The sequence below is a fragment of the Lacerta agilis genome, chromosome 3 (assembly GCF_009819535.1).
Source record: "Lacerta agilis isolate rLacAgi1 chromosome 3, rLacAgi1.pri, whole genome shotgun sequence".
Taxonomy (NCBI): domain Eukaryota; kingdom Metazoa; phylum Chordata; class Lepidosauria; order Squamata; family Lacertidae; genus Lacerta; species Lacerta agilis.
In genome coordinates this window covers 49,289,536-49,316,635 of record NC_046314.1, presented here as the reverse complement: position 1 = coordinate 49,316,635, position 27,100 = coordinate 49,289,536, and the positions used below count along the sequence as shown (strand labels likewise).

Genomic DNA, 27,100 nt, shown 5'->3' with positions numbered 1-27,100 from the left:
ACCCACCTTACATGAGTACATCCTAGCTGGAATTATTTTTATGAAAAAACTGAGCAAAGGAGGAGAAAGAGACATAGACGAATGCACAAGGAATAATCTTTACCTTTGAATGTCTGTCTACAATATTCTCTGTTCTTTTCTTTCTGTGTCATAAAACAGCTGAGAAAAGTAAAAGTGAAGAGATGGAGAGAGGGGGGGAGAGAGGGGGAGAGAAAGGCATAGAAAAACATTTCTCCCCATGCATGCTTGCATTTCACTGTTTCTGTGGGGGTGGTGATGGTGAGGAGGAAGTGGCACCAATAAAGAGTTACCTTCTGCATTTGCTTTCCCCAATAGTTTTTTGGGGCAGGGGCAGGGGGAGAGAAACTTTTGAAGAAAAAAGAGGTTTAGTGCACATCCTTGTGCCCCACCCTCTCCCAAAAACTCCATTCTCTTTCCAGAAATTGCTGGGAAGAGGAGATCTGAATTGCACCCCTCTGTTCTCAAGTGCAGAGTGTGCTGTTGCACTCAGGATCTGCTTTCAGGTTTCCCATAGGTATCTGGTTGGCCACCATGAGAACACAGTGCTGGACCAGATGGGTCATTGGTGTGATCTAGCAGGCTCTTATGCTCATGTAATCTTCTGCCACTTCCTCTGAGCAAAATGCCTGGGAAAAGGCAACTTGTGAAAGGAGATGGTACCCTTTGGAAATGTATTGATCTGCTGTGAGTTCCATTAAAAACGGTTTTAAATAACCACAACTGAGTTTGCTCAAATTGTATTAAGAAAAGTCTTGTCACCATCAATTCCTATCTCTTTCAGACTGTGCAAGTTGTATAAACTTGTGCATCTCAACTAGCACAAGTATCTAACTATCTTCTGAAAATCTTGTTCAACTAATTTTAATATGTTTAATAGTCTTCAGCAACTACTTTTGTGGGGAAAACGTGTTGGCAGCTCATGTGCAGAGTTTTAAATCTCATTTTAGAGGAGTCCAACAGGAAGTATAAGGAGGAGGAGGCGCTTATTAATGAAGAAGCTATTTTGAACATCATGGAAAATAGTCAGCATTTTCAGTCCTCATCTCAGAGACTGAATAAGACCCCGGTGTTCAGTAAGTACAATATAAATATAAATATATATTTTTCCCCCACAATAATAGGTTATTCTTCAATATGCTGGCAGTTTTATCTCCATGCAGTTTGTCTAAACTGAGTTTACTCCAAAAATTAGATTTCTGGAAAGTATTTCTAGTTTAGTTGTTCATCAATAGTGGTGTTCTGTTACTGATTGAAAAGAGGAGCCTTTGAGTCCTAGTGCTCTGCAAAACCACTTCCCTTTGGTTCCGGCTGCGGACGCCATTATGGGTGGTCGTGGGATGCTTCGGCTGCGAAGCACCCAGTTCATTCCGGGGGTTAGGAGCCCTGCAGCCGCATAGCGGGGCTCCGGTTGGGGAGCGGGAAGAGCGTCCCGCTCCCTGGGCTCCCCGGCTGTGCCCGTTGTGGCTCCGAACCCTTCCCCCGCACCCCCTGTAAAGGGGGAGTGGGGGTAAAGGGACGACGGAGCCGGGCTATAGGGGACATGCCCCAACCGGGATGGAATTGCGGCGGCTAAGCCTGTGATGAGCGTCTAAGTTCTACCTGTCATTAAGGAGCTGATAAGAACCCAGAGGCTGTGAGTAATCGATTGACTCTTTGTTTTCCTGGAATGCTCTGGGGGAAAGAAGAAAGGCAGCCCGCCTCCCTCCCTTCGGCTGGTGAAAGAAATTAACTCTTTAAGTGACTGCTGCCACAACAATCAATAGAAAGTATTTGGAATTTGAAAACTGAGTCTGTTGAGATCTCCCTTCGGGGGTTAACTGGGGGAAAAATATCTCCGCTTGAAGTCTTGGTCTTTATACTCCTGCTTCGGAGAAATGGCGGCGACTTGGTGTGTCGTAGGAATAATTTGAAACAAAGGAAGGAAGAGACAGGAACTGAAATCTGACACTCACCCTCTCTCTTAAAATGCTGGACTTCGCGCTCACACTGGCATCGAACTCATATTTAAAGGATGAGGAAAAGCTCACTATTTTGCAGATGGAACTGCTGGATCGGAAACTACAAGTCTTGAGTGGAATTATTCATAAAAAAGATCTACTTTCCACAGAGGAGGCTTTTCAAAAGTTCTACACAATGGAATCATGCCTTGGCAAAGAGCTGGGAGGGGCGTTTGAAAGATGGTCTGAGATGGCTGGGCAAATCCGGGAAAAGCAACTGGAAATGGGAAAACTTACAATATCCAGACCCCGAGGTGGCAGCTCGGGGGCAAGGGACATGGAATTAGAATTTTTACAAGAAGAAGAAGCAAAAGAAACGGAGGAGCCCAGAATGCAGATGAGAAACGCCCTGAGGCTCGATGCGGGGTTTGCTGTGGATGCAGCCTGGATCTGTGGACACTTGGAGGAAGACAATGGGAGATTTGGCGCTGGAGAAAGACAGGAAAAGACAATGGACAGAGGGGGAGTGGGTTGAAGAATTAAATGTATAATCTAAATGGTCTGCCATGGTATCCGAAGTCGGAGTGTGAAGTCTGTTAATGATAAGTTTATTTTAAATAAGTAAGGAGATATTGAATTTTAAGTTAAAAGCAGCATGATAAAGGACAGAAGAAATAAGTTTAGCTATAAGAATATTTGGTTACGATTTAAGGTATAATGCAAAGATGGAGATAAGTATGTTTTCTTTTTTTTTAAGTAAAGTTAAATTTTTTACAGAGAAAAGTTGTTAAGGAAATAGTATATTGAATTAAAACCGAAGGTGAAAAGGCGGGGGAAGTCAAGCGTCAAGATTCAAAACTAGAATTTTTTTTTGTTCTTTGTAAGGTTACAAATAAGAAGAAGAATCCTGACTTTATGTGTATTTGTATTTGTTTTTGTATTTGTAGGTGTGGGGTTGGGTTTGTGTTATATTATGAAAATGTTAATAAATTCTGTTTTTTTTTTAAAAAAAAAAACCACTTCCCTTTGGAAGCTTGAAATTAAAATATAGACCGCAAAAGTGAGAAATTATCAAAAGGTAGGACAAGGGCATCAAAAAGAAGATACTGTAAAAAGTTTTGTTTATCTAATATTTGCTTTTAAAATATTGTGTTCAATCTGCACATGGAAAATATACCGTATTTTTTCTCTCCATAGGGTGCACCTGACCATAGGGCACACCTCGTTTTTAGAGGAGGAAACAAGAAAAAAATTTTTTCTTGTTTTCCTCCTCTAAAAGCCCTGTTTTTTTGAGGATCAGCTAAAAGTTTTGCAGCTTTTTTTGCAAAGGGGGAAAAGCAAAGAGGAAAAGCCCCATTTTTATGGGGTTCAACTCACATTTCTGCAGCTTCTAAAGGAAAGGGAGCCTTTTCTACAGTTTCCAGACAGATAATCTAATCAGCCAGTCACGTGTCGCTGGGGAAACAAACAACCTCCCTCTGCAGCACATTCAACAATGGAGGCCTGGGCAATGGGGCGGGGCTGAAAGGGAGCTGGGGACTCTTATCTCTCTCCCGATCTCTTGCTGATCAGCTGCTGAGCGGGGTCCTTTCAACACCCCCTTTTCTCTTTGTAAAATAAAAAGCATTATCCTCTTTTGGCCCCTGGGCAATTCAGCTCCAGGGACCACCATTCACTCCATAAGACGCACAGATATTTCCCCTTACTTTTTAGGAGGGAAAAAGTGTGTCTTATGGAGCTTAAAAGACAGTAGGTCATTTAAGAGAACACATCACAAAGATAATCTTGAACTTTTTAAGATATAGGCTATGTCTGAATTTGTTGTTGTTTTTCTTTCAGTGGACAGTAGTGCTGATCAAGCCATGATACATCTCTTGGCTGGGTTGGAGGATGATGGATACGCAGTTGGAGGACATGGTACATTATCACAACACTTCTCCTCTGGAAGCTGTAGAAATCCCCAGAACAGTGATGATGAAGAAAATGAACCACAAATTGAAAAGGAAGAAATGGAGCTCAGCTTGCTAATGTCCCAACGATGGGACAGCAGTCCTAATGACGTGAATGCAAAGAGAAGGTATCTTCTGTTTGTTGAACAATAGCTCTGGAGGAAATGGTACTAACTAACCTAGACTGAAGTTCTCATACTTACTAAAGAAAATAAATGTGGGTGTCCAGACTCCAGTATACTATGAAGAGAGGTGTTTATTGGACAAGGAATGTGATTGGTGATATAAATTCATGTGGCTCAAATGAGCAGGCAGATAAGAAAACCCAAGGGTTTACTAGACTATCAGAGCTTGAATGGAATGAGAGGGATTTGTTAAGTGTGTTCTGCAATGACTGCTCCAGAATTCTACTGCTTATTTTGTATTGCTATATTTGCTCAATGGGTACATTATATTAATGTGTGTTAAGTACTGTGAGGAGGAAGGAACAGTGCTGCTGTATCTGTGTAAGTTGTTACAGGAAGCCCCACCAGCAAGAAATCAGGTTTCTCAGCATGCAGAGATAAAACAAAAGCACTGGTGGGGGTGGGGAGGTGTAGACTTGATGAGAAATTACAGCGAAGATTGCTGAGAGATGAAGGGGAAGGAAAAGAATTTTCAGGCCACATATCCTGCTTTCTGAGTGAACAGTTTGGGGGAATAAATAAGAGGATGAGCCCTCTAAAGGAAGGTCCATTGGAGAAGGGAGCACCCATACTTGGTGCAAATAAGAAGGCAACAAGAAACAGATATATTGGAATCAGGGTCTGGAACACAAACTCACAGTAGCATGCTTGTAACAGAAGAGTGGTGGAAATTTTAGGGGAAAGTAGGATTTTGGAAGCAGGATAAATTACAAGTTCAGGAGGGGGAGAGGTTCTGTGATGAAAAAGGAATCAACAACAGCCTCATTCAATATAATCTGATCTAAGATTGTATTGGCACTCTGAAGATCCACTGGTGGGTGGATTTCAACCTCTGTTGAAATTTGAACCCTACTGGGATTTTCATGAAATATTTTTATATTCTCAGGGGAAGAAACCACTCTATGATTATTCACTTTTGCATCCTGTCAGTTTGAAATACAGTTTAATGACTGTCTTTAAAATATTGTATTAGACCACATTCTGTAGTGTAATAAGCTAATGTTCATTTTTAGTAAGCAATGTTCAAATGCTTTGTATCCTAACTTCCCAAGCAAGGTATCATGTAATAACACCATAACTAGTAAACTCTCAAGTGCTTGACCAAAGGTTTTTATATACCTGAAATAAATTGTACTTCCAGGTCATTGGGCAGAAGTAGGAACCAGAGCTCAACTGAAGATGATGGCACTTCAGAAGATGATATGGACTGGAGTGAAAACAATTTGCTTCTAGCAAGCCTATCTATACCTCAGTTAGATGGAACTGCAGATGAAAACAGTGGTAAATCATATTTTTGGAATTTCATATACCCATGAGAATGTAGTTTTGCTGTCTTCATAAAAAATATCTCAATAGATTCCTTACAGAATATTTATTTGTACTAAATATTCTGCAAACATAGTCTATGAATAGGTTGGAATTTTAAAACTGCATTAATTCATCTGTTTAAATTTCCTAACTTTCAAACTGTGACAGAAAACTGTAATGTATTTTTTATTTAAAATATTTCTTACCTATTCTTCATTGCAACTGCAATTCCAGAGTAGGTTACAAATAAAAACAAATCCAAGACATATGGTAAACTAGATGACTCTCAGGATCCCTTCCAACTCTACAATTTTATTATTATTTTATTCTACCCAGCCACTAAACTTTTTTGCAACTAGCCAGGCCCCTCATGACAGCCATTTTATGGCAACTGCCTCAGTTTCCAAATGTGCCCTCAAGCCCCATAATGTTGGGAACTCCTGATCTAGGTAAAATAGAATTACAAACTTTTCATGTCATTATTTATTTATTTCATATATTTGTATACTACTTAATGCCAAAACAGACTTTAAGCAGTTTATAAAAGATAACTGCATTGTTTACATGGTGAAATTATAGGCTATTTTATCATTTCAAAAAAGATGAAGTATGTGAACTAAACTGCCTTTTTTCTGCCAGGAATAGAGGGATGCATTGTATCAAAGACTAGCAGGCAGCAAAGTGTCAGTTAAACTGTCATTGTGTTGGCTAGATGCCTATATTTGAAGTGGTTTCTAGCTTTATATTCAGTATCACAGGGTGGCCAGTTTTAATTGGTCCATAGACATGCTTCCTCATCTTATTGGCTGATAATTACAGATGACCAATAAGGGTTGAATTTCACCCAAATTGTAGTGATTGGGTAAGGAGGGCTAGTAAAAGGTAGCAAAGCTCTGTGACAGTCCTGAAAAGAGAGGTACTGTCAAGTGACAACTGCTTATTGTAAACTTGAGGTGGCAGTTGTTGCTGGGCCAGGTTGAAGACTGCAGAGAAGTGAAGAACTCCAGGCTGAAGGAAATGAGGACCAAGTTAAGCCTGCATGTAAAGTCCTAGATGATGGGAGTTGTGTGTTAATTGGAGAAAGAAAGTGATAGGGTAACTGGCCAGGCTTGGTTAGGGGATGAAACTGCAGTTTTACATGTCTAAATTCTTAAAGGGGCAATAATCCTGTTTATGCAGTGCTATTTAAAGTAACTAAGTGTAGCCTGATAAATAATCCTTCAAACAAGCATTACTATTTGTTAATACTTAAAAATGGCTTCACTACAATTTTAGTGCCTTGTTTTTAACTTGTAAATTTAGTATTCTAGTCTGCTTTGTCCCATATCCATCTGTAGCTACTGAAAGGTTAGCTGTTATAGGAGAATATAAAGGTGTGTTATGGTGGCTGCAGAGATGAAATGCGGGGGTGGGGGTGGAGCATGAGTAGAATAGTCAGATGGGGGGATTAAGTGGAGGCTAGCAGTAAGGAGAAAAAAATATTAATTGCCACAATGTAACTGGTGAGAAAAATACAAGAAGGTAAGTGACTACATGTTGGCTTAATATGTTCTAGGTTTGGGCCACTACAATAACAAACATACATATAATAAAGCAAACAATTAAACAAAAATACATGAAAACCATATAATGCAATAAAATCCTAGAAAAACAGAAACATAGTAGCACACTTTAAAAGCATCTTAAGAGACAAGGGAAGCCTGACTTCAGTTGTCTTTGAGATACAGATTGTAGGGAGTAACTAAATTCCAGATTAAAAATACAGCAATAAAATATTTGAGGGTGGTACAGTGGTACCCCGGGTTACATACACGATCCGTTCCACGTCGCGGTACGTAATGCAGGCGTGTGTATCATGAACGCAGAAAAAAACCCGGAAGAAGCACGATTTGAGCGCTTCTGCGCATCCAGGGGGCACGCGGGGGTTTCACGTGCTCTGGAAACACTTCCGGGTTGCGGGCGTTCACAACTCGAACGTCCTCAACATGGGGGGTGCGTAACCTGGGGTACCACTGTATTTTTCTAATAAGATTGAAAAACTACCAAGAGTGAGATTCAGAAGAATGGTGGAATGTAAGATTAAGCAAGAGATAGAGAGATTGGGTCTATTAGCAGTTGCTATTTTACCTAATTCTTAAGTGACTGACTAATCTTTAAAATAGCTGATCTTTAAAAATAGAAGATGAATAGTAAAAATTGCATTTGTTGTATCTATTCAATTCTAGACAATCCGTTGAACAATGAGAATTCCCGAACCTCCATAATTGCAACAAGCAAAACATCTGTAAAGTCTTCGATTTTTCATAAAGATGCTGCTACTCTGGAACCACCTTCTTCTGCTAAGATTACCTTTCAGTGTAAACACACAAGTGCCCTTTCTTCTCATATTTTGAACAATGATGACTTAGAAGGGCTTTCTCAGCCAAACAAAGGAGACGTAAGGCCTGAATTGTCAGTCCATTCTCTTACAAAAGAAAGCACTTATAATGTGAAATACCCAACATCCTTCAATAATATTCTCCATTCTGAAAATTCACACACGGAAAGTAATAAAAGTGAAATTTTCCCTGTTTCGTGTGAAACAGTTTATGAAGACATTTCCTCAGTAAGTAGACATTTGCCTCACAGAAAGTACACTGGAATAAGGAAAACTACAAAGGATGTATCTCTGCATATGAACCACCAAATGAGTGAAAGTATTTTGGTTCAAAATTCTAACTTTTCAGATATGGTCCACTCCAAAAATAAAGTATCCTATGAAGCAAATAAAAAAGCCAGCAACACAAGTACAGATAACCTCTTCCCAGCACCAGAAAACTGTGAAATGGTGTCTTGCTCAGAGGGTAATCGAGCTAGTATTTATTCTGCTGAAGGTAGCACTGATGGAGATGGCCTTAATAACCTTAAAATTAGATATGAAGAATTTCAAGAGCATAAAGCTGAAAAAACAAATGTTAATCAACAAGCAGCGCATTACATGTTCTTTCCTAGTGTTGTTCTTTCTAATTGTCTCAGTCAGCCACAAAAATTAGGTCCTGTTACATATAAATTGAAAAAAGGCAAGAAACAATCTAAGTTAAAACTAAATAAAAAGAAAGTAATTCTTAGCAGTCAGCCGTCTACAACTATCAGTGATATTGCTTCCACAAAAGAGAGCTGCTATGTACAAGGTAATGCTAGTAATAACATTCCTGATAAAGACAGTTGGTTACCAAATGATATCATTCAAGTTTCTCCTGGTGCTTCAGAAAATAAATTGTCTATGGATACAAGTAATTGCATTGACTGCCATTCTGAAGATGGAGCTGATGGCGCTCGAGAATCTGAGCAGGCGTTTGGGCTATGTGGAAATAAGTACACGCTCAGAGCTAAACGCAAGATAAATTATGAAACCGAAGACAGCGAATCTAGCTTTGGCGTGCACAATTCAAAAATTAGCCTACCTCATTCTTTGGAAAATGATGAAAATATTGATGAGTCAAAAAAATGTCGAAAACGAAGAAAACTTTCTAAAAAATTGCCACCTGTTATTATAAAATACATTATTATTAATAGGTTCAGAGGGAGGAAAAATATGCTTGTTAAACTAGGGAAAATAGATTCTAGTGAGGAGCAAGTTACACTTACAGAGGAAAAAATGAATCTATATCAAAAACTTGCACCTTTAAAGGACTTTTGGCCAAAAGTTCCTGATTCGCCTGCTACCAAATATCCTATTTATCCATTAATGCCAAAGAAAGCTCACAAAAGAAAAGCAAAATGCAAGTCAACCAAGAAAAAGGTTGGAAAACTGCAAAACATGAACAGTAAAAATATTAAAAGAACCCTACATTTCAGAAGAAGAACCTCTGCTTTTCTGTCTCCCCCTCTACCATCATATAGCACTGAAGCTGAAGACTGTGACTTGAACTATAGTGATGTTATGTCTAAATTAGGTTTTCTGTCAGAAAGAAGTTCAAGTCCAGTTAATGTATCCCCACCTCGCTGTTGGTCTCCCACTGACCCAAATGCAGAAGAAATTAATAATCTGGAAAAAGAAACATTAGTGTTTAAAAATGCTACCACATATAGCACTAAGACTGTTAATTCCTATACAGAAAAACATAGTCAAGCAAAAGCTCAGGCTAAAAAATGTAAAAAGCAATTTGTTAATACTACAGTTAGAGCTAATAAAAAGATTAGGAATAATCTGACTAAGAAAACCAGAAATGAGGTGAAGAAAAAGCCTAGAGCAAAACAAAAACAAAAAATAGAAAAAGTGTCAAAGTTGATGACAGTAACAGATGAAAAAAGTAGCATTTCTCCTTCAACTGAGGTTAAACTTGTGCTGAACCACCATGATTTACCTGAGAATGCTCACAGCTTAGGAAACTCACAGCCACTTTGTACACAAAAAGATATCCAAGCAACTGGCTGTTCAACAGGGCATCTATCATCAGCACAACTCCCATTGACAGCTCATGCACAAGTAAATCCATTGATATATTTCCATTCACTCTTGGAAAATGAAAAGTCTGTAGGATATCAAGGTTCCCTCCTGTCACAGGAGGACCATCATCCAGCCATAACTTCTGTGGTGTCTGGAAAGGAAAAAGCCAAAATGAATTTCCAAAGAGCTACTGGTCAAAGTGGTATATTTAGGACAAAAGAACCAATTCAAAATAATTTATTTGACCAGTCTCACCATATATCTCAGGTAGCACTGAATGCATACAGTTCTAAAGATATAATGCGTAAAAAGGCTGAAGAGGTTACAAATTCGCAGTGCAGACTTTTATCCCCTGTTGGAAATGTAAATGAAAATTATATTTCTTCGGATGCAATGAAGATCGATCAGATTCATCCTAGTAAACTTTTGCATTGTAAAGATAATCAGCAGCAGATTGTTTATCTTCCAGAATCAACAAAAAATACTGAGCATATTTCTTCTTTTTTAAAAACATCTGAGGAAAGCCATGGATCTTTTCAGTTGCCAAAAAAATGCTTTGTAGCTTCTTTGAGAAGTCCAGTTAAAAAGCTGGGATGGGAACAGAAACAAAGAGGATTTATTTTGGAAATGTCACATTTTAACCCTGAAAAAAATATAAAACAAAAGGATCTGTCAGAAACAACCTCTCAAACCAAAGCTGATTCCCAGTGTAAAGGGAAGACACTGGTAACACCTTCAGCATTCAGTGAAGGACATTCTGGCTTAGCTGTTCTTAAGGAATTACTTCAAAAAAGACAACAAAAAGCACATCTAAACAACATGCATGAGCAGCTATCATTTAAAACTCAGTTGAACAGAAGTGCTTCCTTCCCTCTTGATCAAAACAAATCAGTTAAAAAATCACGTTCAGTTGCATCCCCAAGAAATCCTCGTACATCTAGGGAGAAAAAATCTAAAGAAAAAAATCTCAAGCTTTTAAGAGATTCTGCAAAGCAGCAAAACAGTAAGACTGGCTATGTGTTATCTGTTGATAGCCCGGTTTTTGGTTCAGATCCAGGTTTTGAAAGTTGCTACTCACTTGAAGACAGCCTGTCACCTGATCATAATTACAATTTTGATATTAATACTATAGGACAGACTGGATTTTGCAGCTTTTATTCTGCAAGTCAGTTCGTCCCAGCAGATCAAAATCTACCACAGAAGTTTCTGAGCGATGTAACTCAGGACCTTTTTCCAGGTCAAGCAGCAGAAATGGATCTTTTAAGTCACAATAGCAAAATTTCTAAGGAAGAAAACTATTATTCTTCAGACCCCACAGCTTGGTTAAGATCTGGTCCACTAAGTCCTCAGCTTTTTGATAAAAGGTGCCCAGATACGAATGAAAACCATCTCCACAGCCAGTGGAAAAATAACATCATTACATCAACATCTGAACCTAGCTTACCACTGGATGTGCAACAGGCAGAGATGTGCCAAAAGGAACAATTTCAGTTGGAGAGAAATGCAGTGAAGAAAGGAATTTTTCTCAACCTTTCATCACCAAATAGTGATTGGAGTCAAAACCACTTTAGAAAGGAAGCCACTTTTGAACCTGTTCAGTCACTTGATTCAATTAGTATATCTTTTTCTTCCATTTTATCATCACCGGATGGTGAACTTATGGATGCAGCTTCTGAAGATTTAGAGCTGTATATTTCAAGAAACAATGAGGGATTAACACCAACCCCAGATAGTTCACCAAGATCTACAAATTCCCCCTCACAGTCAAAAAATGGAAGTTCTACACCTCGTGCTGCTCACATCCTTAAGCCTCTCATGTCACCTCCAAGTCGTGAAGAAATTATGTCAACTTTACTGGATCACGATCTTGCAGAAGCAATTTATCAGGAACCATTTTGCAGCAACCCTTCTGATGCACCAGAAAAGCCAAGGTAATGTGGTAATACCAGCAGACTGTAGTCACATTTTTCTATTTTGTACCTATGTACCTATGTATTTTTAGTTGACTTTTACATAATTTATACAGTCATTGAAAAATTAGGTGTAGCTTTAATATAGCATTCTCTCCTGGTTCCCTTAAGCAAGAGCTAGAATTGCATGGGATTAAAGTAGCTCATTAATCTACAACAGGGTTTCCCAAACTTGGATCTCCAACTGTTTTTGGACTACAACTCCCATCATCCCTAGCTTGCAGGACTCGAGGTCAGCAATGGTGGGAATTGTATTCCAAAAACAGCTGAAACCCCAAGTTTGGGAAATCCTGAGATTCTATAAAAAGAAAATATTCTGCTTTATCTTTGCAGATTCATAAATTCTGGGCACCTCGAAGAATTTAACATAGGGTTGTATTCATTGTTGCAGGTGTAGAAAACAAACTAGCACAATCAGTCTTACCTTTCCCCTCCTGCTCCCATAAAATCTCTCCAGAGGGTGGGGGCATGACATACCGTATTACACAAGGCTGAAGTTGGCAGGAGGTATCGCCCAAAATTGAGCAGAAGGACTTATAAGGGCAAAGGAAAAGATCTATTGTGCAAACTCCTCCTGCTCATGCAATACTGAATACAATCCATAGTCATTAGCTATTGCTATGGAGAGTATTGAAATGTGAATCAAAACTTTAAATGTCTGTTTCTTCTTTGAAATGTTGATGACCTAATTTGGATATTGACAAATACAAGAGTTGACATTATGTGATGGAATCTTTTTTCCTGACAGTTCTTTCCTTCTAGTAAGATAAATTTGTTGTTAACTGAAAATAATATCTTCACAGAGAAATTGGAGGACGACTGCTTACAGTAGAAACCAGACTTCCAAATGACCTACTTGAGTTTGAGGGAGACTTCTCATTGGAAGGGTTACGACTATGGAAGACTGCATTTTTGGCAATGGCACAAAGCCCTAGACCAGGCTCTCCGCTCCGCAGTAGCCAATCCACTACTGACAAAAAGCAAAGAAATAATCGTAAAACTAGTGAAGACAAAAAGATAGTGATCATGCCTTGCAAATGTGCACCAAGTTGCCAGCAAGTTCAGTCATGGCTGCAGACAAAAGAAGATTATGAACACTTCAGGAAAAGAATGATTACCAAATCAATTGAGGTAGAAAAGGTTGATGGCAGTTTGAACTGCACATCTTTGCCAAAAAACATGTGTTATCAAATGGCCAAGGCAGTTGAGAATTCTATCTTGCCAAGCAAAAGTGTTGTACCATCAGAAGGTACTTGTTCTTCATCCTCAAATCCAATGCCAACACAAACCATGGAAAAGCATGATACAGATATCACTGAAATGAGTAAGACTGTGCTGCTTGACACTGCAGCAATAGAAACAGACAAGGATGAGGAGAATTATGTTGATTATAGTTCCCCTGATTCATCAGTGCTTCCTCCTTGGCAACAAGTAACATCCCCAGATTCCAAACAATCTTCCTCAGAAGATTCAGAGGATATTTTATCTTCTATAGAAGAAAATGAAACATTAACAGATGGAGAACAGAAGCTTGTCAAAGAGGAAAGCAAGATACCCATTACTGTCTCCCCATTTGTGAACAAAGGATGCGATAGTAATTCTGAAACTGCTTGCCTGCATAGTACACCCCTTAGAGAGGAGATGTGTAAAGGAGGAATAACTGAAACACCTGGATTCACTCCATTATTGCCAGGTAAGATTATGAAAGGAGTGGTATGCAGAAATTGAAAGTGAAATTGTGCAAACATATATGTACTTACATAATAGAAGATAGGCAATATAAGCTTGAAACCACTTATGGAAGTACTATTAGACAAGTAGTTTAAGGTTTACTAATAGAAAATAGCCTTAACCAGAATAACTTGATTTTTTCCAAAATATGTACAGTGGTACCTCTGGTTACGTACTTAATTTGTTCCGGAGGTCCGTTCTTAACCTGAAACTGTTCTTAACCTGAAGCACCACTTTAGCTTAATGGGGCATCCCGCTGCTGCTGTGCCGCCAGAGCACGATTTCTGTTCTTATCCTGAAGCAAAGTTCTTAACCTGAAGTGTTATTTCTGGGTTAGCAGAGTATGTAACCTGAAGCGTATGTAACCTGAAGTGTATGTAACACGAATTACCACTGTAATTAGCATTACGAAGGAAATGAAGATTAATTTTTATACTTGGGATAACTTTTAGGACCAGCAGTATAAGATGTTGCAGTCATTCTATGCCTTGATACTGTACTCAACATTTGGTAGCCTTTGAAAAATTAATTCAGTAATACTAAAGGATGCTTTAGTGTATTTTTGTTGTGGTAGTCACTCATTACTTTCTTCTCTTTCCTTCACCCCAGGACCAAACATACAGAAATTGAATCCTAGAAGGGGAAGGAATGTTGATGCTTTTCGAAAAGTGCTTTTAAGAACTCAAGTCAAGGTAAAAATGGAATTGGATGCATTTTTATCAGGCTCAATTTTAGTTATTTTCTGAGTTCTGAAGTAAAATATTTTACCTCTTTATATTCCAGTAAGGATACTCCTGTACAATAATTATACTTCTAATTTTTCTTAATTGAAATTGCTTCATAATATTTGCACTGAAAAGTGTCTTGATAACAACTGATGCAGAACACAGCAAGCGATTAACTGCATCTGACCTTTGTGAACACATCAGTCAGTAGCTCCCACTTTATTTCTGAACTCAATTCATAATGCTGGTTTGGATATATTTGAATACTGCAGGGCTCTGGCATGTTTTGTAAAACAGTCCTTCTGTGAGCAGAAATTGCATTCTGTGCCAGAAAAGTACCTTTGGCTCTTTGGTACTTATCTGTAGGTAACAAAATGATCCTGATTGTGAATAATGTTGATTTCCCCCACCCCACCCCCAAGTCAAATTCCATATTAGTTTGACTTTCCTTAGTGCTAAATACATTTAGAATGCATGTCGGGCACCTAGAACCTGATCTAGTCAGACTCGGGGTCCCATTCCTATACACCTGCGGCAGCAAAGGACCCCTTGTTCCTGTGGTGCAATTCCATGTGACTGATATGCATGTGTGAATACTGGAATCATGTTGATAGAGTTAGTTGCTTCCCTCCCCCAGCCTTTTATTGCCTAGCCAGAAGTTAGGAAACAGTTGGTGGGCAACCTTACAAGATTTGCCATACCCATATTGTTGCTCCATTTAGACACACTTAGTGTGTGTCTAATGTTACAGTAAATTGGTTCTCACGCATGTGCGTGTAAATAGAATAGAAGTTTGATATGGCAGGGCTTCTGTTCCTGGAAATGGGTATGAGTTAATATATTTTATTGCTGTTAGCAACTGAAGAAAATGAGTAATCCCAATAATGAGTAATCCCAATAATTGAATTTGTTCAGTAATTAGACTTCAAGGCCTTAATCAGTGAAAAGTTTATTGTTGCCGATGTTTTATTTTTACAGAACCGATTCTCTCCTTTAAATGCCCCAAAGAAAGAGACTTCTCAGATTGAAGGACCATCATTAAACAACTCATATGGTTTTAAAATAAGTGTACAAAATCTTCAGGAGGCAAAGGCTTTACATGAGGTAATTTACAGTATTATTAAAGATGCTTTACCTATGGTTGCATTTGTTTTTACTGTGTTTTTAGCAATTCCTGGTTTTATCTGTAAGCTGCCTTGAGTCCTGTCAGGGGGAAAGGTGGGGTATTTCTTCGGTCAGATTTAGCATTTAAGAGGGTTTGAGTTTTACTCAAACTGCTGTGGCAGTAACCAAAATTGTGTGGTTGCTGCTGTGGCAGTAACCAAAATGTGAGATTCTTGATTTCTAATTTAAATACATGAAGGATTTAAGAATTTTAGTATATGACTGCTTATCCACTGGATTTATTTATTATATCGTGCAGGCAGCCTTCCGCTTACACACATTCAATATGTCAGCAACTGTGTATATGTGCATTGTGCCAAACTCGGAAGTGATCCAGAAACGGCATAAAGACATAACTGAACCATCACCAAAGGGGTGGAATGGGATGTTTGCAGGCTTTTTCATTGAGTTTCGTGTGATTTCACTGACCCTTGTGGTGCCTCGGAACGTAACCCACATGTAAACGGGGGGTTGCCTGTACAGTATTACTATATTTTTATCTGGCTCTTCAAACAAATACTGTATCCCAAAACTGCTCACATCAATAAAACAATGGCATGTCTTGTCCTCAGACTAGCAAACTAAAAAGGCAAGATACATGATGGAAAGAAAGGGAAAGGAAACGAGAGAGGAGGAGGTTTGGTAATGCCAGGATGAAGTTGTGAACTGGACCCAAATGATCTTTCTTTGCTGTTTTTCTTGCTTGTACAGAAGTGTCTCTTTGTAGATGGCAAAAAGGAGATAGGCAAATTTTGGAGTAAAATGGTCAATATATATCAAATGTAACAGAAGTAAAGTTGTGTCAAAGTAATGCATGTAGCTTATGTGTAACACAAAATGGAATACCCAAGGAAGGCATTAAAAATGTGCTTTTTCACAGCTTATCTGGAAGCCATTAAAAACACATTGAACCCTAAAATGAGTAACCAGTTGTGACCTGGGGTAAACTTGTGCCAAGCCCAGAGTGGATGAGTTGTACTATCTGTCTGGCCCTGACTGAGGTAGATATATGCAGAGCCTTAGGTAGGCCTGCAAATCTCACTCAGGAAGACACATAAAACCCAGGAAACCTGGTTTCTGTGAGACTATGTCTCATAGGTCCCATGAGATTTGGAAATCCCAGGTCTCACACTTTCCCTCCCTGGCAACGCAACAGCCAAGGTAGGTGTGCTGGATGGACACTGAATAATCTCCCTACCTGCAAACTCATAGCCTCACAAGCCTCGTTATCGTCACAGATCCCCTAGGCCTCTGGCTGGTGGCAGAAGCGTTCTCATCACTTCTACAGTCATGGGACAACTGGCAATTACAGCAGAGTTCTTTCTGACGGGAAGGAGGAAAGCAACCTTCTTGCAGCTGTTTCTTTTTCAGCTATCTAAAAATATTGCAGGCATTTAAAAAGTGAAGCATTTAACATAGCCCTGGAAATTGTAATTCTTACTCTGCTTACATAGTGATAAAAAATTAGCTGATGTGGGAGTTTCTGGGTAACTTGGATGTAATTTATTGTATTGGTGCTTGTTTGGTAATGATTGCATTTGAATATTAATATTTGGTTTTGGCATCCTGCTAAAAAAATCCTCAGAAAGTGTGAAGATAGGGAATGACACAAGCTGTTTGAAATACTAACAAATTTAATGCAATGTATAAAATACATGGTTTCTAAGTATCAGATACCTGCTGCAGATTGATACTTTTAAAAAAATGCATAAATCTTCAACAGTAGGGAGCAACAGTCTAGATTTCCTATACTTCTTTCATTTAATCCCGGTTATTATAATTATCACAAAGCATACTCTATATTTTTCTCAATTTCACAAGCAAACGTGAAGTTATTTTTATTGACCAGCATGTAAAATAAATTGATAGTTTCATATTTGATTTGATTCAAAGGTATCTTAAAAGAAGATAACAATGTATACTTTTTGCTGTAGGTTCAACATCTTACACTTCTCAGTGTAGAGTTACATGCTCGAACAAGAAGAGACTTGGAGGCAGATCCTGAATTTGATCCTATCTGTGCTGTATTCTACTGCATCTCATCTGACACACCGTTGCCAAATACTGATAAAATGGAAATCACTGGTGCTATAGTGATTGATAAAGACAGAACAAGAACAATCTCAAGCCAAGGTTCTTATTTCAATTTTATTTTAGGAATTCACTTCAGTGTTTGAATGTTATCATATTTGGGTATTAATGAACAATATGAGAAAATGTGGCTTTGAAGGATCTTTGCTAGTGTTGTTTAAATTTATGTCATCTCACTGTCCAATCATGAGAAGCATAGTAATGGTTTCTACCTTATATCTTTCTGCGCACATTTGCAAGGGCTATAATGCTTTTAAATACCAATTTAAAATATATTAAACCAAAGTTTAATATTTCACGGCATGCTCCTGCAGAAGTCCAGAAGATATAAACAGGAAAACATGTCTTAGAAGGAAGTGCTCAAAACCCTTGTGCTGGACCAGTTCCTTTTAGTTTGCATTGGGACTGTTCAAGAACAGCAACTTTGGTAATCTGTCAAAATTGATTTTAGTAGAAATAGCAAGTTGATTTTGTTAAATATTGCATAAGGGTTGTTGTGTGGTTTTCTCTGATATTTGTAGGGTCTAAACAGGGCCCTTATTGTATTGTACCTTTTTGGCTTTGTTTAGACCAGTGATACTCAACCTGTGGCTCTAGAGCCGGATGCTCTTGAGGCCCTACAGGCGGCTCTCGCAGTGTAGGCATCTGATCGGCGCTCCATTCTATCAGGCAGCGCGGGGAGCACTGACCAAAGGACCGGCAGTGTGGGAGTCACTGAAGTACCTCCTCCCATAGGAGGAAAGCGAAGGAGCTGCTGGGATCTCCCCACAGGTAAGAATAGAAATTGCCTCCAACCCAGCAGCCATGGGGGGAGAATGGGGAAGCCTCCCTCTTTTTCCCAGCAGCTAATAGAAACTGAAGATTACAGTGGTGGGAAAAAGGACAAAATGTCTTGTAACATATGATATTTGTGGTGGCACGGCATCATCACAAATTACTGTAACATCATGATGCAAGGTTGCAATGTTGGTACTTGATGTTATGCTCTGCAACAACAGTTAATGGTGAAGTGGCTCTCCAGCTGTTAAAGGTTGAGTACCACTGGTTTAGGCTACTAAACAAAAATAGATTTGATATTGAGAGTAAAATGTTAAACTCTGTGAGATGATTTATCATTAAACAACTTCATGCTGCCTAGCTTTAATGTTCTGAGAAAAATAAGAAATTAGCATTATGACAAAACTTCTATCTTTCATCCACTTTTATTTCTAGATGTTAAGAATATTAATTTCCTGTTCTTGCTTTATTTTCGTCAATTTTTTACTTTCTAAAGCAATAGATCATTGTACTAAAATTTCCTGACTTTCTGGAAGCTAACTTGATGGACTCTGAAAAAGAATTTATGAATAAGACTAGATTGTAAACACAGAATTTCCCCATTTAATGTTGCAGAGTTCTTTATTAGTATTGAGTGCTGGCATTTTTCAATGAAGAGTCTATTGGTTTATTTGATATATCAGTGAATGAAGTAATGCCTAGCTTATGATTAATCTATCACTTCTATATTGTCCTGTCTAGATTTTGGTTTAAGGCCACTAATCTTTTTCACTCTTGCTTTGCTGTTTTTAAAACACACATCTATTTGAAATGGTTAAGTGATAAGATTTATTCTGTTAATTGTTTGAATCCAATAACTAATGCATTTTTGACAGTTTGAATATTGGATGTAGTCCTACTTATCCCATGGCAGAACAGCTCCCTCAGAGCCCAGCATAGTTAGCCCCTTGCCCACCATGCCAACTTAGTGACTGGCAACTGCTGCTCTTAATGTTCTCCATCATAGCCTGAGTGTCACTTCAAAGAGATGCCCACCCATGCATCTGATACTTGAGGCAACCAGAATTTTGTACTTGTTATACATGTCTGCAAAATATATTAAGTTTTTAAAAATTATTTGCAGAATAATTAAGGTGATATAACACAGCTCTTATAATGTTCATTAAACATAAGTAGTCATACTGTTTTGGATATAAAAGTTATCCATTCTTTGGATCAAGCATATTAGAAACTGAGAGCTGCTGAAAATTGCATTCATTTAAAACATCTATTTGTTAGTTGCTTTTAAAGGCCAAGCTCTCATGAACTGATTGGAAAAAAATAGAGAAAATTGCTTAAGAAACACATTTCAAATGAGGCTGGCTTGGTTTGCACATCTTGATAAACCATTTTCTGAAAAAATGTTCCCTTGTAAACCACTGAGTATGGTTTACCATAATGTGTGGACAGAGGCTTTATTTATTATCACTCTGGTGAGTGGTAAAAGCTAAATCTTTTCTCCAAAATTTAGAAGTAAGCTTGGGAGATGCCACACTTTATTGTACCACATTTATGCTGATGAAAGGTCATATTTGAACAAAAGATAGTTACTTAAATCAGAGCTCTATAAAATTCAAAAGCATGTGCATGCTTTCCCACAGTTTGTTCAAATACAGATTCTCCATCAACTATTTCATTGTCTGCAATGAGCAGTAGTGGCAGGGGACTTGAACAATGAAAAATCAAGGCTTAATTTTAATGTTTTTTATATAAAACAACAACAACACAGTGGTATTTTACTAGAAATAAGTATTTAATTTGCTTTTCAGGTAACAGAGAACATGCACCTTTGCTTACCAGATCTGGCATCTCAGGATTGGAAGTCAAGTATGCTGCTGATGAGAGAGCACTTTTCCAGGAAGTGGTGAACATTGTTAAAAGGTAGGGCATCTGTAGACCCTACTTTTTCATCCTCTGAAACTTTTATTTAAACATTTTCAACTCCAAGTCTCCCTACCTTCTCTCCCCATGTTTAAATGGTTTTGATTTCTTGGAAAAGTCTGTTTTCCCTGCTCAAAACAGATATATCTATATTATAAGGTTCTTTATGCAAGTCTCTCTTATACAGGCCTCTCACATCAATCTTGCTGGAGTTTTAATATTCCCAAACTGCATTTCAATCTTTCTTAGAATACACTCTACGGTTTAAATGATCTTGCAATACAAATTAAAACATACACTGTCATAAGTAGGAAGAAGTTTTTTTTTTTTAAAGAACTTCATGGCAAAACTCATTATCTCATAGTGGTACAGAAATAAACAGATATAAAAACTGGCCTCTTTACATAAGTCTTCTCTCAATGGGAAAGTCCTTATTTTCCCTGGTTTGAAAAGTGCCTGGCCAGTTTTTGTAGCAACCTCTGATCATGGGCCTGTGGAACTTCAGGTGTGTCTTTCTTCAGGTCAACTGCCAAAACCTCAAAGTCTGAATGTTACCAAGGAAACAAAATTTTGAAACATCTGGCTGGAATACATTCTCAAGGAAAATGTGTACTAGGCAGAGTACATTTGCAATTCTCTCTCTCTCTGACTAGAAAACTTCTGATGAGAATGGCATTGACTAAATCCAGGAAACCAGAGTACTAAAGAGTTGCTGAGAGCAACCAACACAGGGTGGGTCCTGACGAAGCAGCGGATTCCTGTTCAGAGAAGACAAAATTACAGGTAAGGAAATTAATTTTTTCTTTCTCTTTTTTGGGAATCCGCTGCTCCGTCTGGCTTAGGAAACAACTTGGAAGTAACAACCTGCAACTTTTATTTTTCCTATAAAGTTCTCCACTATTTGGGGAAAATGCCACTTGGCCACATGAAACCATGCCAAAGAATATCATGTTACAATTTATTTGTATTTCTGAAGACTTAACTGCTGAAGGCTTCATTGAATGAAGAAAGCGCACCAATTTCTAATATATTTGTGGTTGACATTCAAAGTTACCTGGGGAAGAGCTTTTCAAGTGCTGTGTGCCTATTTGCAATGTCTGTACAACAAGTGCAATATAGTGTGTACCTTCAAATATTTTGATTAGGCTATTTTTATCCCTTGAAGGATAGCAGTTCATAATCCCTCTAGAAAAGTTGACACAAGACTTTTTTCAGGCAGTTCTCAGCTTTGAACAGTAGACACATTTGCTCTCTTTCTGTGCAAGGTCTAGTCCAATCGTAAGTCCAGGAGTCCAACGGGGTCAGTCCGGCAGGGAGCAGGGCAAGGAATATGGCAGAAGCAGGAACAGGGTTACAGTCAGAAGCGTGTTAGCAACTATGTTGCTCACGGAGCTTGGGGCTGCGGCTGGCTGGCTTTTATCTGCCCTGACGCTTAGGGCGGCCCCAATCCTCTGGAGACTTGCCTCTCTGCCCTGAACCTCTGGAGCGGCCGGTGGGTTACCGGACCCAGGGGCAGCCTCAGCTTCCTCTGACGAGGCTGGGTGTGGAGCACCTGCAGGCAATGGGTCCTCCACCCCATCAGAAGCCAGAGCAGACTCCGCTGATGCCTGCACCTGAGGATCCAGCACAGGTGAGGGCCCTTCAGGCTCATGCCCTAGCCCCAGCTCAGCTGGTTCTGGAGGCAGGGAATCCTGTGCAGGCTGGGATTCCTCAGGTTCAGCATCTGAATCCCAGGCCATTGCACTTTTTCTTTTTAAATAGTTTTCTATTAATATTGTTTCTTTACCTTGATGGTAAAGAGAATTTCACATTTGTTTGTTTTAAATACCAGATTAAAGGGCAAACTAATTTAAAAATTACAAGTGAGTGGTCGTTTTGTAAGTCATCCGTTTTTACCATATCTTCTTGATGATGGAGATACTGTGGGAGTTATGTAATTGACTGTTCATATAAAATACAGAGGTCTCAGGAAGAACAGCAATTAATGCCTAAACTGTTCCTGTTGGGCCACATTCTTTGCAACACCTTTCTGTAAAATCAATGAATTACTTCAGAATAAATGTGTTTTCAATTTCACTATGAGAGCTGACAAGAATTTAACCTCTTCCCCCCAATTACTATTATATTTATTTGTTAAAATTATATACTACCCTTCATCATTAATAATAATTATATTGGACCCAAAAATCCTATAATAGCTTTTGTTGCTAGGTGGCGCTGTGGGTTAAACCACAGAGTCTAGGGCTTGCTGATCAGAAGGTTGGCGGTTCGAATCCCTGCCACGGGGTGAGCTCCCGTTGCTCGGTCCCAGCTCCTGCCCACCTAGCAGTTCGAAAGCACGTCAAAGTGCAAGTAGATAAATAGGGACCGCTCCAACCGGAAGGTAAACGGCGTTTCCATGCGCTGCTCTGGTTCACCAGAAACAGCTTTGTCATGCTGGCCACATGACCTGGAAGCTGTCTGCGGACAAACGCCGGCTCCCTCGGCCTATAGAGCGAGATGAGCGCCGCAACCCCAGAGTCGGACACGACTGGACCTGATGGTCAGGGGTCCCTTTACTTTACTTTACTATTATGCATCACTTGATTTATTGAAAAGACTGCTGAATGGAGAAAATCCAAATGAAAATGTTTTTTGATATTTCTGTGATGTTAAATTGAGGATTTTTTTCTTTAGGAGCTATTGATTCTGATGCTGAATTCAATCCAACTACTGTACTTAGTCATACAAATAAGACCAGCAGTTGTTTGAACCTAGGGATAGTCCAAAACAATACAGCAAATATCATTTGTTGTTTGGATTCCTTACAAACCTCCATCAGAATCCTTGACTTAACCTGGCCAAGATTTGACAAGGTTTCAGTGACATAGGATTTGGGAAACTGCTTTATAGCAGGTCAGACTATTGGTCCATCTACCCAAGACATTTAGTGCTCTGACAGGCACCAGCTCACTATGTCAGGCAGGGTTCTTTCTGGTTACCTGCTACCTGAAGATGCTGACAGTTGAACCTGGGAACTTCTGCACACAGAGCAGATGCTTTACCACTAAATTATGGTTACTCCACAGTTTCACTTTGAAGATCTTTTCAGCAAGTTCAGGAAAGAAGCAAATTATGTTCACAAGTTCAAGTTGGTAGTATCTATAATAAAATTGTGATATTTTAGCTATGGAAGCTGCTGCTGTAGATTTTTCTAGCTACATTAAAGTAAAATTGAAGATAATGGTGTCTCTGTTACGATTTCTTAAAAGCTTGTTAATTCAGAAATGAGAACTTTTACAAAAAGAACCAAATTATTTCCTAGAAGAAACTTAAAATTTTTAATAGTACAAATGACCTGAAAAAATGTTTTGAGAAATCCAGTATTCCCTATTATTACTAATGGGTAAGCCTTACCTAATAATTTTTATATGTTTGAATGTCCTACAGTTCCTTTTTGTCTAAACTGTGCAATTTAGGTAAGTATGCTCTCTTCTGAGATGAAAAGGAATAGAACCTGTAGAACAGAGGTGGCTAACCTACGGTGTTCTTAATGCAGTTGGAGTACAACTCCCATCATCCCTGACCATTGGCCCTCCAGATGTTGATTGCCTCCAATTCTTATCAGCTCAAGTCAGCATGGCCAGTTTTTCCAGCCCAGCTGTAGAAAGAATGTAGGAGGAAAAGAGAGAGAGAAATAACCTACTGGGTCTGTGGTACACTACTTAGCGAAAGCACAAGAGTCTGTGAAATATAGAAGAAAGCTTTCACAACAGAATCTGTTGGATGCCCTTTGGCTTTTAATTCAAATAATAATATTTTCATTTTAAAAAACTAAGCACTTCTAGACAGGGAAAAGATTTTTTGTTTTTTAGGAATCAGAAATTATGTTGACTTGTGTTATTTTAAACACACACACACACACACACACACACACACACACACACATCCTTCCTTGAAGCAAGGTGGCCCTGGATAGTGTCTGCATTGCTGCTACTTTATGGCAGCAAATACTGTTTAAAGTTTTTTAGCAGTTAACTCTGAAACTTTAAATAAGCGCCCACAATGCCCCACTCTTGAGGAAGAACCTTTCTGCAGATGGAGATATAGATGACCTAGAGAGCCCTTTAGGACCACTATAACAGCAAAGTTGTAGCAGCTCTGCTGAAGTTTCAGACAACAGCAGTAACCAGCCAGAAGAATAGTGGCAACTGTGGACAGGCTAAGGGACCACTGATCTGCTGCCCATCCCAATCCACTACTGGGTACAAAGACTATAATTTGAATAGTGGGTGGGTTGGCCTGAGCCATAACCGATTAGAAAACCATCTAAGAAATCAGGTTGCCATCCTTACCAGTATGTAACAACTAAACTAAAGGCATTCCTCAACCTATCAGTCATACATTTTTGGCAGGGAAGCTACATGGTTTAGGCTCAGACTGCTGAAAAAGTGAAAAGAGAAGTCACTCTTCATTAAAATACTGAGCAAGAGCAGCATATGCACACCACGCAGTTCCAATGTCCAAAGTGTCTCACCTCTGCTCACAAAGAGGCATAGAAAGCAAAGTTTTATGGAATAACATTTTTAGATACCATAATTCAGAGCCACAGTATTACATGGCAGCAGCTTCTAGTGCAATGTTGGAAGCTGCTTCTGAAGTACGTGGTCCAGGCTTTTTCTGTAAATAGAGCCTTAGAAGCCTTGCTGCGTGTGCAGAATTTACCTGGGTGTGTGTCATCATTTTATAAGACAATGCAGTTTGAAGGATAAGCATGAAATTATAGCAAATGAAGCTTTCTACAGACCATCTTACTTTTGCAGAGGGAGCTAAGGAATTGCTCCTGCTTATGGTGAAATGTGTACATTTATCCTGCAGTGATGTATATAATTTGGGCCTCATTCTCACTGAGCTTGTAATTCTGTACCTGGGTCTAGCTTTTTATGTGAAGGAAATAATTTGTATGGACAAACATTCAATCATATGGGCTCCAAGCAACAGTCTTGATATAGTACAACACAGGTTTGCCATCTTAGTGAGATTTTATTTACCATATTTTTCGCTCCATAAGACACACTTTTTTCCTCCTAAAAAGTAAGGGGAAATGTCTGTGTGTCTTATGGAGTGAATGCGTGGTCCCTGGAGCCGAATTGCCCAGGGGCCAAAAGCAGATGGTGCTTTTTTTTTTTTTACAAAGAGAGAAAGGGGTGTTGAAAAGAAGCTGCTGAACAGCTGATCAGCAAGCGATTGGCAGAGAGATAAGGGTCGCTGGCTCCCTTTCCGGCCCGCCCCCTTGCCCATGCCTCCATTGTTGAATGTTCTGCAGACAGAGGCTGTTTGTTTCCCCCGCGACATGTGACTGGCTGATGAGATTATCTGTCTGGAAACTGTAGAAATGGCTCCCTTTCCTTTGCAAAAGAAGCTGCACAACTTTGAACTGATCTCAAAAAGGGTTTTTTTCTCTTTTGCAAAAGAAGCTGCACAACTTTGAGCTGATGCTCAAAAAAACAGGGCTTTTCTCCTTTGCAAAATAAGCTGCACAACTGTGAACTGATCCCTCCCCAAAACGGAGCTTTCCCCCTTTCCTCTAAAAACTAGGTGTGTCTTATGGTCATGTGCATCTTATGGAGCGAAAAATACGGTACTTAGTTTTATTTAAGAAAATTTTTATACTGCTTGATTGTAAGAGAGCCTCTATGCAGCTCACAAAAATATAAAGCAAAACATTAAAACTCTCAATGAAACAAAGTCCCACATTATCTCTGCCAAAAAAATTCCCTACTTATGTGAAACATTACAGATTCCTCAAACGTGGTGATATTTTCTCTTCTCATTTGAATCAAAGTCATTGAGAACTCACTATAATTATTGCTTGTGAGAATCAGAGCTTCCAAGTGGTGGTTTTCTACATGGCTACCATCAATGCTTTTTTTCTGGGGGGGACGTAGGGGTACACATACCCCTAAACATTTTGGGCATCTAAGTTTGGCCTCATTGAGGGGTTGTATTTCAATATGAGTAGGAAAATGAGAGTACCCCTAAACATTTTTTAAGAAACAAAGCACTGGCTACCATAATTCATATGATTACTGCAGTGCTTTTTGAAGTGCCCCAACCACACGTCACAAAAAGTATAAACAGCCCTTGTATGGAGATACCAGTTCTCTTTCAGTTGCAGCCTCTGTTATGAGTGTTGCTGGCATTTGAACCAGCATATTGCGTCACATTTAAAGCAGGCAAAGTATTTACTAGCTAAGTTCAAAATAATTATGTATCACACAGCAGCCTTCCAGGGGACACATCTTTTTTTAACCAATGGGAGTTTCAAACATCGAGCTTATGACATGGCATATTGGCATAAGGACTTGCTGTTTTAAAAGTAACAACATGTCACTATACATATCGGTACCTAAACTGGCTCTTTGGATCCCAGCCTCCCCTCTCCCTATGGGAACTAGAAGGTAGTTCTCCACCAGTTATTTGTGGTTAATTGCTTGTATTTCCAAAATTGTCATTAGAAAATATACATATTAGACCTAATCCAGAGAAAGCACCAAGGGAATGATATACAAAACTATGGATACATGGCACTTCATGCATACACTTGGGTACAAGTTTCCACAAGGGGATAAGTATGGAATTTTTGTTACAGTATTTGTGATTAAATGTATTCAGTTCTTCTCCCTAGCCCCATCCACTTGGCAGACTTTTACATACTCAGTACCGTTTTTTATGTAGATTGTGTTTTGGTATGTGCTTCCTTCTTTACTCAAGCAAGACTTCATGTTTATCTTAGGCTGCTGGCATTAAATTCAGTATAAATTTGTTGAGCTTATTATTTTATATATTTAACAGAGTTTATATACTGCATACTAGAACAACAATGACCTCTAAGCAGTTTACAACAAAATATA

At 38.9% G+C, this 27,100-nt stretch overlaps 1 protein-coding gene across 1 annotated transcript in view; it reads left to right on the top strand.

Annotated features, from left to right (window-relative positions):
- Positions 1-27,100, top strand: part of REV3L (REV3 like, DNA directed polymerase zeta catalytic subunit) — a 61,981-nt gene that overhangs the window by 18,669 nt on the left and 16,212 nt on the right. Inside the window, exons 10-18 of the mRNA XM_033143614.1 lie at positions 969-1,094; positions 3,798-4,035; positions 5,234-5,373; positions 7,626-11,760; positions 12,603-13,492; positions 14,140-14,222; positions 15,234-15,359; positions 17,354-17,552; positions 20,096-20,207. Of these exons, the coding sequence (XP_032999505.1) occupies positions 969-1,094; positions 3,798-4,035; positions 5,234-5,373; positions 7,626-11,760; positions 12,603-13,492; positions 14,140-14,222; positions 15,234-15,359; positions 17,354-17,552; positions 20,096-20,207 (6,049 nt within the window). The remainder of the gene's footprint in view (positions 1-968; positions 1,095-3,797; positions 4,036-5,233; positions 5,374-7,625; positions 11,761-12,602; positions 13,493-14,139; positions 14,223-15,233; positions 15,360-17,353; positions 17,553-20,095; positions 20,208-27,100) is intronic.